The sequence below is a fragment of the Piliocolobus tephrosceles genome, chromosome X, assembly GCF_002776525.5.
Source record: "Piliocolobus tephrosceles isolate RC106 chromosome X, ASM277652v3, whole genome shotgun sequence".
Taxonomy (NCBI): domain Eukaryota; kingdom Metazoa; phylum Chordata; class Mammalia; order Primates; family Cercopithecidae; genus Piliocolobus; species Piliocolobus tephrosceles.
In genome coordinates this window covers 56,687,453-56,702,502 of record NC_045455.1, presented here as the reverse complement: position 1 = coordinate 56,702,502, position 15,050 = coordinate 56,687,453, and the positions used below count along the sequence as shown (strand labels likewise).

The following is a 15,050-nucleotide window of genomic DNA, read 5'->3' as shown; positions in this document are numbered from 1 at the left end:
TACCTCATAAAGATATTTTCCCTCCCAAGTTTATTGCAGTATCAGTCACAGTAGCCAAGCTATGGAAACAATCTAAATGTCCATCAATGGAAAAATGGATAAAGATAATGTGGTATATTCAGTTGATCTTGAACAGTACGGATTTGAACTGTGTGAGTTAACTTATACGTGGATTTTTCTTTCATTTCTGCCATGCCACCACTGAGACAGCAAGACCCACCCCTCCTCCTTGTCCTAGCCTACTCAGCGTAAAGACAATGAGGATGAAGACCTTAATGATGATCTGTTTCCACATAGTGAACAGTAAATATGTTTTCTCTTCCATATGGCTTTTGTAACATTTTATTGTAAGAATATAGTACATTATACATACACAAAATATGTATTAATTGACTATGTTATTGGTAAGGCTTCTGGTCAGCAGTGGGCTATTAGTAGTTAAGTTTTTAGGGAGCCGGAATTTATACTCAGATTTTCGACTGTGCAGTGGTTGGTGCTGCTAACACCCGAGTTCAAGGTCACTTGTATATACAATGGAATATAATTCAGCCTTTAAAAAGGAGGAGATCCTGCCATTTCTCACCCATGAATGAACCTATAGGATGTTATGCTAAGTGAAATAAGCCAGACACAGAAAGAAAAGTATTATATGATCTTACTTACGTGTGGAATATTATAAACAAAAAAAGAGCTCAAATATAGAGATATAGAATGAAACAGTGGTTACCACAGGCAGTGGGGAGGGTAGAGGAAATGGGGAGATGTGGGTACAAGGACACAAAATAGCAGATATGTAGGACGAAAAAGTTGAGAGATGTACAACATGAGGACTAAAGTTACTAAAATTAGAGATTTTTGTTAAGTAGATTTTAGCTGCCCTTGTCACACACAAAAAGTAACTGTGAGACGATAGATACATTAATAAACTTCACTGTGGTAGCTATTTTACTATCTATAGGTATCCTGTAACATCATGTTGTAAACCTCGAATATACACACAAAAATTTTTTTTAAATGTCATGAGACATTTTGCAAATACTTTTTTTTTTTTTTTTGAGACGGAGTCTCGCTCTGTCACCCAGGCTGGAGTGCAGTGGCGGGATCTCAGCTCATTGCAAGCTCCGCCTTCCGGTTTTCCGCCATTCTCCTGCCTCAGCCTCCCGAGTAGCTGGGACTATAGGCGCCCGCCACCTCGCCCGGCTAGTTTTTTGTATTTTTTAGTAGAGACGGGGTTTCACCGTGTTAGCCAGGATGGTCTCGATCTCCTGACCTCGTGATTCGCCCGTCTCGGCCTCCCAAAGTGCTGGGATTACAGGCTTGAGCCACCGCACCCGGCCGCAAATACTTCTAAAAACCTATATGAAATGGGTAATTTTCTAGGAAAGTACAGATGACCAAAGTTGCCCCATTAGAGTTAGAATGCTTAAACAGACTGATGTTATAGAAGAAATAGAGAAAATTAAGGGAGAGATTACTCCATAAAAGCACCCAGGGCCAAATGGTTTCACAGAGGAATTCCATAAAACCTTCATATACCATATACTGTCATTCATCACTTTTTGGGGTATATTCTAGAAATGTGTTCTCCGGCAATTTTGTCATTGTGGGAGCATCGTAGAGTGTTCTTACACAAACCTTAATGGTATTGCCGACTACGCACATAGGCTATATGGCATAGCCTGTTGCTCCTAGGCTACCCACCTGTACAGCATTTTATCATACTGAATACTGTGGGCAGTTGTAACACAACAGTATTGTATACGTATTTATGTATTTAAACATATTTGTATATTTAAAAATGTGTAAACATAGAAAAGATACAGTATTTTAATCTTAGAGGACCACAATCATATGTGTATCTGTCATTGACCAAAATGTTATGTGGAGTGTGACTGTATTCAAAACTTTTTTTTCTTAAGTGCAAATAGCTGTAATATCCACTTTAAATCTTTATTATTTTCAGCATCAGGTTCATCTTGGGATCAGACAGATTTGATTTATTTATTTTTTCTTCAGAATGTGTTCAGTTTTTTCATTCTTTGTATGTTGGGTAATTTTGAATTTTGTAGTGCGTATTAATAGTGTTAAATTGTAGAGATTTTTCTTCTCTTGTTTTCCACTGGTGATTATTGTTTCCTGTGTTATTAAAGGTACTTTTTTTTTTGTGGGGAGGCTGGGTTTGAACTGCAGTTTCTTATCCTATGCAGCAGCTCCATTCTCTTTTCAAATCTTTTGTCTTTAGCTGGGATGTTTGGAGTCTGTTTCGCACTTGTCAGTTGGAGGTCAGTCAGGTGTAGGTAGACAGAGTTTGGTGATCCCCTCTCTACGTCTTTCCTTTGCCTGATCTCTCTACACTGTTCAGTGCTCCTGGTTTACCCACTTTCCTTTTCTGTATAATAAGAAGGGCCACCGTCACTCTGTGTAATTTGTATTTTCTTGTTTATAGACTTTAAGCAATAAGGTTCACTGAAAGTATTCATTCAGGAAGAGATAATGAATCAAGGCATTTAAAGTTGAATAGAAGAAATGTCCTTCATAGATTCGAAACTAAGGGATGGACTGCCTTTTCAAAATTATGTTTTTTGTTTAATTAAATTAATGCTTCTCAAGTAATTACTGGAATTTGTAGTGGATGTATTTATTTCCAGTGGCTGTGGTAACAAATTACCACAAGCTGGGTGGCTTAAAACAATTGAAATTTATTCACTTAACAGTTCTGGAGATCAGAATTCTGAAATCAAAATGTCTATGGAGCTGTTCTCCCTGCAGAGGCTCTAGGGGAGAATCAGTAACTTACCCCTTCCAGCTTCTATGGTTGCTGACATTCCTTGGCTTGAGGCATCATCAGTCCAGTTTCTGCCTCCAGCTTCATATGGCCTTTTACTTTTCTGTGTGTCACTTTACTCTGTGTGTTTGTTTTTAAACTCCCTCTGCCTCTCTCCTATAAAAACACTTGTTGTAGGACTTATGGCCTGCCTGTATTATCTAGTATGATTTTCTTATTTCAGAGTTCTTAATTTAATTACTTCTGTAAAGACTCTCTCTAAATAAAGTAACATTCACAGATTCCCAGGCATTAGGACATGAGCGTATCTTTTTGTGGGCCACCATTCTGACTACTATGAAGAGGTATGGGGGATGTAGTCAAATTATGTTTTCTAAGTTAATATAGGGGCCAAGGGAAAACTCTCCCTTCTCCCTCTGAAGGTTTGCTGAAAATCAGCTGAAGAAAGGCCGATTAATAGCAGAGACATACAAAATTTATTTTATCATGCATAGCACAAGGGAATTACAAGAGAATGATGGTTTATACAATAGTGCAGTGGGGGTACAGATGCTTATATACTCTTCACAGAGGAGAGATGTGGATGATTTTAAGGGGGATAGTAAATGATTTTTAGGGGAATTCAGTGGGCTTGGAGAACATACAGTGTCCTGAGACAAAGCCTTGTGGGCCCACAGAGAAGACAATGGTTCTGTTCAGGTGTGTTGATAGACTTCAGTCTTTATTCCTGCAGTATGAGTTAATGAAAACTCAAGGAAGGGACGAGTGGTCATTTTCTTCTTTGAAAAGTCTGGAGTTTAAGCAGTCTCCAAGGGCCTTTAATTAAAAATAATCAGCATACCAGGGTGCCATATTTTGGGGTGAAATTTCCTGGTCTCCTTCAATAGAAAAAAAAATCTAATTTATTTGCAGCATTTCTATTTCAAAAATGTAAGCAACGCTAAGCACTTTGTATTTAAGATGCACTTTAAAGAAATGGAGGCCAGGCGTGGTGGCTCAAGCCTGTAATCCCAGCACTTTGGGAGGCCGAGGCGGGCGGATCACGAGGTCAGGAGATCGAGACCATCCTGGCTAACACGGTGAAACCCCGTCTCTACTAAAAAATACAAAAAACTAGCCGGGCGAGGTGGCAGGCGCCTGTAGTCCCACCTACTTGGGAGGCTGAGGCAGGAGAATGGCGTGAACCCGGGAGGCGGAGCTTGCAGTGAGCTGAGATCGGCCACTGCACTCCAGCCCGGGCCACAGAGCGAGACTCCGTCTCAAAAAAAAAAAAAAAAATAAATAAATAAATAAATGGAAATGAGAATTACTAATTCATATTTATCAGCTAACATATATATGGAACTATTTCACTTTTTTGACAAAAAATTATTTGTTTAGTATTTACCTGTTTAATATAGTGACACATTTAAATGGCTGCCCTTTTTAATTGTAATATTGTGCTTTTTATATGCCTCTTTCATTTTTTACTTCATTTTAATGTACAGGAAATGGTTATGTTACTAGATGGTAAGACATATGATTGCATATACTAGAAACAAATAGGTATTTGTCTTAATTGCCTATGATAATTGAAGTAGATTTTCATTTTAAGATTTTGAATGACATTAAATTTTAAATGTAAATTCTAAAATGACTGATTTTTCTCTGTGCAATATAATTTTAAACTTTATTGCTTACTAACTCTTTCTTGACATTATTGTTTTAAATTCTGACATAAATGGCAGATTGAACAAAAATGATAGCAATTCATTTTGCATTGGAAATTCTGTTCCAGGCAGAAACAGTTGTACAGTCTAATGGAATAACTTATTTTCTTATTGATAAAAAACTTTCAATTGTAAAACTGAAAGATTTAAACAAAATAAATAATAAAAGTATTTCCTTCTTTCTGATACTTTTCTTTAGTTCTCAGTGAACTCCATGTGAGTAGCCTGCTAGAAATATGTAGTCAGGCTTACCAATAAGGAATCATATACACTTCTGACTATTAGCTCTAGCCTTTGAAGAAATTCCCTTTATCATTAGACAAATTTTATTCTCTTTCTTTCTCATTAGAATCCATATTTTGAATATCATTATGTTTTGAAAATATTTTATAGAATAAACAAGAGCACCGTGTTTAAGAGGGAAGAAAACTAATACTTATTTAGCACCTACTGTATTCCAAGCATATGCTAGATATTACATGCTATCTCCTCATTTTTTCTTAGAAAAACTCGGTAGATCAGCATTTTCAGGATTGTCGTTTTTTCGTAGGGGGAAACTGAGGCACAGAAAGATGAAGTAAATTGACTAGGGTTCCACACGTATTAAAAGGTAAGGCTTAGATTTTCATCCAGTTTTCACTAAAAAGTGATAGTCTCTCCAGCTACTCATGAAAATGCCTTCCAATTTTTATAATACCTTACATTTATAAATAGCATTTCTGATGTAAACTTAACCAAGTATGTGATCATCTTGGGGTTAATTCTGGAAGGCCTCACCTTGAGAAACCCTCGGCATGGACTTTGTAGGCACCAATGCTATGAGTGCAGTAGTCAGTGTAGTGTTTAGGGCAGTAGGCTTCATGTAAGCCTTTTGACCTGATGTAATAAATATAGCCACTACCTTTGTGCTGAGAAAAAGAGGACAGAAATATTAAGTAATCTCACATCTTAAAATCTGATTTATTAAAAAGTAACCCCAGTTCTGCTTCTGAATTAATGTATGAAAATATAGAATTAGAGGAAGGCTATAAATTATAACCTCAATGAAAGTAAAAATATCTAGGCCTTCATTTTATACTTTTAAATTTATGTGAAGTCATGGTTTACAAAGATGAATAACAACATAGTTAAGATACCATTGCCACTATACTTTGTAATATATTAATTATGGGATTTCAAGGGAATTATTTACAAATTTTTACTTGCTCAGCTGTTACAATTTTTTAAATACCAAATAAGCATTCTAGGTTTAATGCCTTCATGGATTGGCTTATGTATGGGAAAAATATTTTAATATTTTGAATATGAGTCATCAAAATAGAAGTTTGTTATTTATTACCTGTCTTCTTATGATTATTTTAAAATTGTCATGCTTTGTTTTGATGTCAGAGAAAAGCAATTACTGAAATAATGTTGAAAATACTTTTTGTAACTATTCTACAGCAGAAAAACATTAGTCTGTAATAATTTATGTGTACTTTATTTTTATAAAATCATCTATTTCCAAAGGATATAGATGTAGAAGAGATGGGAAGAGAAAATTGTCTTAATACATCTACTGGTGAGGTATCTCTTGAATGCTTATGAAATGAGTTTTTTTAAAAAACCCTGAGTGATCTTTATATTAAACACAAGTTCAAAATTATAATAGTCTATTTTATTTTCTTTGTTATCCCTATTTTCCAACAAAAAACAAATGTCAGGAACCTTTAAGCTAGTTTAGTGTATCTTCAGGGTCTTAGCTTCAAGAGTATAATATTTTACTTGTGAAACAAGGTTGTCATCTAGTGGTGCTTTCAAGTAGTACAGCGTTCACAATTAGCTACCTGATAGTCCAGCTTTTTAAAGGAGTTGCTTAACAAAAAACTATCTAGGTTTAACTTTTCAGAGTTTAAACACTTTTGAATACTGTTAAATTAGATATAAACTTACAAAGGATTTTCCCCAAAAATTTTTTAAATTTCCATCTCAATTTTTAAAATAATTTTTTTTGTTTGGCTACTGAAATACTGATATTTGACCAGAGTGGATGTTAACCATGATGTATATCAAGGCATTTCATATTGTTTTACATCATCAGAAGTTGTTTATTTAGAAGAAGATTCTTAAATAGTGTTATGTAATTAAAAATTTTTTTTCGCATATTAATCCTTTCACCAGCCTGAGCAACAAAGCAAGACTCTATCTTTACAAAAAAAAAAAAAAAAAAGGTGGAAGTAATATATATTTGTGATTGCAAAGAAATCATAAAAACTAAAAACCGGAAAAGTAATGCATTTTAATAGATAGTTTATTAATGAGTAAAATAAATCTTGTATTGAAAATAGTTTACTACGTTAAGATTAACACTACATGCTGGTATTTAGAAATACTTTAAATAATATGTACCTTTATTTATCTGATCCATTTACATATAAGCCACAGAGAAAATTAAATTTTTAAGCTAGCATTGATTCAAGTCCTTGTTTAATTGTTGGAATACAGATTGTCGTATTCAATTTGGGATAGGAAGTGGCTACTTTGCCTAGACAAGAAAAGAAAATGTGGTAATATTAATAGAAGAGATACTTGGTTGTTAAGGGAAGCAAAATAAAAGACCTCTTTTTTCATTTTCCACCATTTTTTGTAGTACTCACTCTTCTGAATTACATTTTGTGGAATTCTGATCCTTCTGTTTGTTATGCTTAATAGAGCTTTTGCCATGGAATTCATGGATTCATTCAACTAACTGCTGGTGTTCCATCTTATATTCTCATCTGCAGTCCTTTCTATATATCTGTAAGCTGTATTGAATATATTGATTTTATTTTTACCAGGTTATCTGAAGAAAATCTTGTGCCCCAATTCTTACTAGCATTTTTACCTTACTAATCTTGTTACTCATTATGGCAAAATACTGTATTTTCCCAAGTTATATTAATAAACAAGAACTTGCAAGCCATTTCCTTCTGCCCTAGAGGAGGGAATTGGCAAGTTAATTCTTTCAGTGTCTCTGGCTAGGTGTGGTATATTAAGAGTCTATAAGAATAATAGATAAAACAATTTTTTGGCAGGTGTATTACAATTAGTTTACACTGTGGAGAGAGAAACAGGATAGGCAGAGTGAACAGAGAGATCTTCTTATGGGTAAATTTTTAAAAATATCTTTACAACATTAAAGTTTTGGGAATTTGTAGTAGGTCAGGAACTTCCATATTTGCTAAGACCAAAAATATCCTTTAATAGAAGTTTTTTTTTTTTTAATTATCTTTTATGTTTTTTCCCTCTCTTGTCCCACCTTAGCTTGGGTAATTGGGAATTAGTTATCTTTATTTTCTTTGTGGCTAAGGAAGAGTTCATTTATCAAACTCCCATTTTGGTATTTGGATATCATATGTGGGGGCTAGTAACCTCAGTGTGGTAGCAAATAATCAGGTATAGGTTAGAGACCCCAAAAACTGCATGAAGCCATTTGATTTGGGTTTTATTCAGGGGCAATTAAGAACACCATGTACCAGTCACTGTCCAGATATCTTCTTATTTTTTTTGACATCGTCCCTATCCATTTGTGAAGAATGTTTTCACTCTTGGTTTTCTCTAAGAATTCATTATTTCAATGGGTGGCAGTGGGTAAAAGAGAATAAAACTTTGTGTTTGCTTTTATGGCTCACTTTCTGGCCAATTAAAACATTCCTCCTCCTTAAAAATATAAGTAGTCCTCGAAGTCTGAAGTTAGCATGGGTTCTTTATATGTCCAGTTTGTAAAATATTTACATCAATGACCAGACTGAATGATTTGATACTTTTTAGTGTGATGTAAACAACTCACCAGAGAACCATTTGTTACAGGCCTGTGTTCTTTGCTCTCCCAGTGTGTACAAAGTGACCTAAAAGATACTTGGTTCTTTTCTTGCTTGGAAAAGAAGTTGGCTATGAATGTTATACTATTTGAGGTACACTTATGGCACAACACTGTATGTCAAAGACAACTTGGAAGTGAACAAGAGCAAATAATTTAAATAAACTAATATGTTTAGTAAGTACAAAGTACATGTACCACATACAGGCTGAGCCCTGTTTTGTTTGGTTTATAGAAATCTAAAAGCTAAAAATCAAATCTGACATAGTAACTGCTTTACCAATCCTCGTGCAGACATGGCTGCCCCCTTTAGCTCAGTCAGCTGATCTGTAGTTTGCTTTGCTCCTTTTCATTATCTATACATCATAGCCAGTGAGTAAGTTAGATTCACCGATTTTACCTGCTTTCAAAGAAATAGATCAAGAAAATTGGCCCTCTTCTTTTCTTACTGATGGTAAAGGGTGGTAATGGAGATCTACTATCTGGAGCAATGAGTTTAAAACAATAGTGTTTGTTTTATCACAGTTTTCTGCCAATCGAGATTCTTGAGCTATGGTTTGGACATGTCTGTTTGATATGCCAAGTGACTTCTGAACACAAGGTGAAGACAGTTAAGTGATTCTAAGAATTTTGACATCTTCTCATAAATAGAAGCATTTACCAAAGGAAGCATTTTCTAAAATCTCTTTTTAAAAAATTTTGAGCACTTAAGGCTGGGTGTGGTGGCTCATGCCCACAATCCAGCACTTTGGAAGGCCCCAGATGGGCTGATTGTTGGAGCTCAGGAGTTGGAGACCAGCCTCTTCAACATGGTGAAATCTCATCTCTATAAAATAAAATAATTAGGTGGGCATAGTGGCGAGTGCCTGTAATCCCAGCTACTTGGAGGACTGAGCCATTAGAATTACTCGAGCCCAGGCAGTTGAGGCTCTTGTGAGCTGCGTTTGTGCCACTGCATTCCAGCCTGGTGAAGAGTGAGGTCCTGTTTTAAAAAAAAAAAAAAAAAAAAAAAAAAAAGTGAGCACTTACTAACTGTGGTGACTTAAAAATTGCATTATTTGAAGGTAAAACTAGTGAGAAATATTTATCTGTTTTGTATTATGCAGAAATTTAGCCTTTTAATGCCCTGCCTGTCAGTAAAATGTATTCAGATGTTTTCAACAGTAATAAGTGGTTTTATAATATTAATGTCCAAAATCTTCATTAGAGAGTGGAAAAAAAAAAGTGTGCTTTTGCTGGCTGTTTTAGTAAACAAGAACCCTCTGGTGTCAGTTTCTTCTTTTGTATCAATGCCCTTGGGTTTTAGATGTTCAAAGATGGCACATGGGAACTGATGATAATTCTCGTCTCTCAAGGTCCACCAGGTGGGTGTATGCACGGGGACGGTAACTGGAGTGCCTGCTTCACTTTTCAGTTGCTTTCTTTCCTGATTACCACAATTAAGACTGATGAATCCTGTGTTGTGTTGCTCTTCAATTACTGTGTTACTGAAGTTCTTGAAGCATATGTTGGTCTTTGAGTTTTTGTTTTTTATCACTTGTTTTATTCATTGGTAATATTGGAGTTCTAAATGTTTATAAAATGAAAAGATTAATTTGTAAATCCCAAAGTATGGTTAATTTAGGCTCAATCTGTCTGTGACAATTGTCCAGTATTAACAAAAGGATCAGTAAGATATTATTCAGGGAGAGCTGTGAATGGGTGCCCTGTTTCTTGAAAATTATGGAGTAAACCTATAAGGCTTAAGTTTTTTGGTTTTGTTATGTTCAGAAAACCTTTTACAGGCCTTATTATTTTCTTATTTCAATAGTTTTTTGGGTATAGGTGGTTTTTGGTTACCTAGATAAGTTCTATAGTGGTGAATTCTGAAATTTTAGTGCACCCATCACTCAAGCAGTGTACACTGTACCCAATATATAGTCTTTTATCCCTCACCCTCTCCTAACCTACCCCAGTGGAGTCTCCAGAGTCCATTATATCACTCTGTATGTATTTGCACCCTCATGCCTTAGCTCCCACTTACAAGTGAGAACATAAAGTATTTGGTTTTCCATTCCTGTAGTTCATGTAGAATAATGGCCTCCAGCTCCATCCAAGTTGTTGCAAAACACATTATTTCAATTCTTTTTTAATGGCTGAGTAGTATTCTATGTTGTATATATGCCACATTTTCTTTATTCACTCTTTGGGCGATGGACACTTAAGTTGGTTCCACATCTTTGTAATTGCAAATTGTGCTGCAGTAAACATGTGTGTGCATGTGTCCTTTCATATAATCACTTCTTTTCCTTTGGGTTGATACCCAGTAGTAGGACTGCTGGATCAAATGGTAGAGCTACTTTTAGTTCTTTAAGGAATCTCTATACTGTTTTTCTATAGTGTTGTACCAATTTACATTTCTGACAGCAGTGTAAACCACATCACGACAACATCTATGTTTTTTTTTTTTTTCTTTTTAATTATGGCCATTCTTAGAGGAGTAAGATGGTTTTGATATGCATTTCCCTGGTGATTAGTGATGCTGAGCATTTTTTCGTATGTTCATTGGCTGTTTTTGTATATCTTCTTTTGAGAAATGTCTTTTTCCATCCTTTGCCCACTTTTGGATGGGATTGTTTGTTTTTCTTTCTTGCTGATTTGAATTCCTTGTAGATTATGGATTCTAGTCCTTATTGCATAGTTTGCAAATATTTCCTCCTGCTCTGTGGGTAGTCTGTTTACTCTGCTGATGATTTCTTTTGCTCTGCAGAAGTTTTTAGTTTAATTAGGTTCTACTTACTTTTTATTTTTGTTGCATTTGTTTTTGGGGTCTTGGTCATGAATTCTTTGCCTATGCCAATGTCCGAAGAATTTTCCAATGTTTAGAATTTCTAAACCATGAAAATGTTTAGAATTTTCATGATTTCAGGTCTTAGATTTAAATCTTTGATCCATCTTGAGTTGATTTTTGAATAAGGTGAGAGATGGGGATCCAGTTCCATTTTTCTACATGTTGCTTGCCAGTTTTCCCAGCACCATTTATTGAATAGGGTGTTCTTTCCCCAGTTTATGTTTTTGTATGCTTTGTTAAAGATCAGTTGACTGTATTTGGCTTTATTTCAAGGTTCTCTATTCTGTTCCATTGGTATAATTGCCTATTTTCGTGCCAGTACTATGCTGTTTTGTAATATAATTTTAAGTCCAGCAATGTGATGTATGGGCCTTGTTTGAAAGAAATCACATATTTGATTTATGTGGATAAAGGCAAATTTCCAACCCCTTACAACTCTGCCTTTAGAATTCTTGTTAGACTTTACCTTTTAATATTTTGTAGGGATGGGGTATTTTTATTCTTCTGAAAACTTGAACATCTAATAATTAGTTGATATTAGTTTCCTGATCTTCTACTATGCAGAAGGGAACAGCATGACTGATTTTATAAACTGAGTTTTATACCTATTTACCTGTTCTTGTTTAATGTACTTTGGAGCTCACCAGTTGAATTTGTCTAGTTCTGCTTTTGTGTGTGTGAGCTGCTGAAGTGTCTAGCTGATTAGGAAACTGATTTGGATAGCTACTGGATTTTGTTTATGAGATTATCATATCACTAGTATCAGCATTAATTGTTTGATAAATGAATTTTTTTTTTTTTTTTTTAAGGCAGAGTTTCGCTCTTATTGCCCAGGCTGGAGTGCAATGGCATGATCTCCGCTCACTGCAACCTCCGCCTCCCGGGTTCAAGCAATTCTTCTGCCTCATCCTCCTCCCAAGTAGCTGTGATTACAGGGATATGCCACCACACCTGGCTAATTTTGTATTTTTAGTAGAGATGGAGTTTCGCTATGTTGGTCAGGCTGGTCTCGAACTCCTGACTTCACGTGATCCACCTGCCTTGGCCTCTCAAAGTGCTGAGGTTACAGGCATGAGCCACTGTGCCCAGCTGAAAATGGTGTGTTGTGATGGAAAGAGTACTGAATTGGGAGTTAGGAGTCATTCTTGTTTTTAACTTTGCATCTTCTAAATTTGTATTTTTGGGGGCAAGTTTAATTTACATCTCTAGGACTCCATCTGTAAAGTTGAAGAGGTAAATTTTGATTATTTTTAAAGATCTATTCTAGTTCATCTGACATCCTGTAATTCTTTAATTCTACAGTTTCCTTTCTAGAAAACAAAATATTCTATTAGTCATTGCATACTGTTTCCCTCTTGTGTAGGAGCTTGGAAAGCTGTGTTTTTGTAATCAGTCAATCAGAATTTAATTTATCACCCATATCCTTTTGTGCACTGTTGCTTTCTAAAATTGGTCTCAACTTAAACTTATCTCTTGTTTCTTCTCCATTTTCCAGTCAGAAAGCTCTAGGATATTATCCCTAGAAGGTGCTTCATGCTTACTCACTTCCAAGTTTTGATTACACTGTTCCTTTTCTGTGTACTTTCTCCCGTCCCACAGCCACTTTGAACCCCTATAACATTTTTATAGTTATTTTGGCCTTGTATGATAGCTGTTTATGTATTGTGTTATGCTGTATAGGAGATGGTAAACTTCTTGAGGGCAGGTGTTTAATTTTCATCATTTTACTAATCTTATTACTGATTTCACACAATACTTTTTGCTTAAGAGGGGCATAATATTTATGAAAGTGAATTTGTAAGATGATTAATTAGAGTTACAGATACAGTTGGACAAATAGTGAAAAATTTAATTTTATTTAATAGTGAAAAAAATTAACCATTTAATAGTGAAAAGTTAACTATTTTCACTATAGTGAAAAATTAACAGGATAATAAAGAAATTACTATAGCCATTTTGAGTTAAAGCAATATTTTAACCATCTAAATTGACTGCAGATATTTGTATTCCATGGTCACTTATATACTATCATTCCTGCCTACCATCTATTCTTTCTTACTGACTCATCTATATACTTGTATTTTCTCTGTCACCCATTTAACTACTTGCCTTCATTTATCATTGTGGTTCAGCAGTGTCATGGTCTTAAACTTTTAATAGTACCTAATTTTGTTAACATTCTTGGTTTGATTTAAATATATATTTTTCTGACTTTTACCTCCTTGGTCTTGCTCATTGGCTTATCTACTTTAATCTTCTATTGCTCTTCTGTACTATTCTAACTATTCACATTTCTTTTCACTTGCTTTTTTACTTTGGAGAAATTATTCTCTACTTCTTAAAGGCACTTCTTTTGGTTGCTATTTCTGGGCAAGGTTTTCTTTGATAAGTATCTTAGAATCAGTCTAGTGTTGAGCGTTGATGGTGGAATTGCTGTTCATCAAAAATGAGCTTGAGTTAGATCTCTTAAACTAGCAGTCTTGGATCCTTTTAACTGTGGAAGAATGTCTGCAGTGATGATGGTACCATTAGCTCTTTGGTTAAAGGGGTTGATACTGATTATAAAAAATGTGAGATATTAATCGGGGTTTTTACAAGTGGACTTTTTGATGGTTGATTCCAGAATTGTTGAGTTTATCAAAGAGTTTCAAAATGTTCATGGGTATGGAAACAGATGAATTTTTTTCCTTTGGATTCAATAATCTCTTTACTCTTGAATTAATTGTCTCTGACAGATGCATAGTTGGTTTGGACTGGATAAAAGAAAAAAGGGCAAATAAGACAATGAGTAAAAAAAAAAAAAACTGAAAAGAAATAGGAAAAGTAAAAGATGTATTGTAAAAAGTTGCCTATCTTTATGTTATTGGAATTGATATTCTTTATTGAAGGATCCTTGAGAACATTATGTGAAAGAAAGGGGACTTGAGAAGATAATGTGAGAAAGTCCGGAGAGAAGTTCTGCTGTACTGAGTTTAAAACAGTGTTGATTTTAGTTTTATTTTTATAGCACATCTCAATCTCTTTTTAAGAGCTTACTGTATTAACAGATACTTAAGTCGAGATTATATTTGTATAATAGCAAAGAGTAGCTTATACATTCCTTAAGTATATTGGCATTTAAATAGCTTTTCTCAGAAAGCATATGAATAATCTTATTAACACAGTATCTCTTTAAGGGTACAAAAGAAAAGTATGCACTGTTCATCTGTTCTATAAGAAATAGTAAATAAACAGGGAATCCATATCCAAGACTCTTTCCCTAGTATTTGTAGCAGAAGCACTTTATAGTAGAAAACAAAATTGCATGTAGACTTAAGAAAAGAATTTTGGTTAATTTTGATTTTAGATAATATTAAGCCATATATTTTATTTTAACAGGTATCTTTCAGATGAAGGCATTGAAGCTTGCACAAGCTCTCCTGACAAAGTCAATGTAAATGACATCATCCTGATTGCTCTCAATGTAGGTTATATTTATTAACTTGTAAACATTTGAAATTTGGAAGCTATATTTATAAAAAACTCTCGGAATAAATTGGGTTATATGATAATGAATATAGAGAACATCTTATTTTTTTCCATTTTAAGTTGTAGTGATGTTTGTTGAATTTGGTAATCTCATATTAGCAAGTTATTAATATCTATTATACAAAATACAATGAAAAAGGAAAAAATGAAATTAACATTCCTATTTTTCATCCACTGATCAGTTATAGACTTTTTAAACATTTACAGTAGCTATATAATAATAGTAAAAACTGACTGTTCATTAAAATGAATTCCCTTTTACACAGAAACTCTAGCTAGGTTATAGCTTTTTGACAGTGGTATTTATTGTTTCGAAATAACTTTTCATGATGATAGAAATAATACTTATTGTGGAATATT

General features: G+C 34.4%; 1 protein-coding gene across 2 annotated transcripts in view; it reads left to right on the top strand.

Moving 5' to 3' along the window:
* The window catches only part of TDRD3 (tudor domain containing 3), a 189,963-nt gene that overhangs the window by 27,879 nt on the left and 147,034 nt on the right, over nucleotides 1-15,050 (top strand). For both annotated transcript variants that reach the window (XM_023196216.2, XM_023196217.2), the window contains exon 2: nucleotides 14,541-14,625. In XM_023196216.2, coding sequence (XP_023051984.1) covers nucleotides 14,541-14,625 — 85 coding nt within the window. The remainder of the gene's footprint in view (nucleotides 1-14,540; nucleotides 14,626-15,050) is intronic.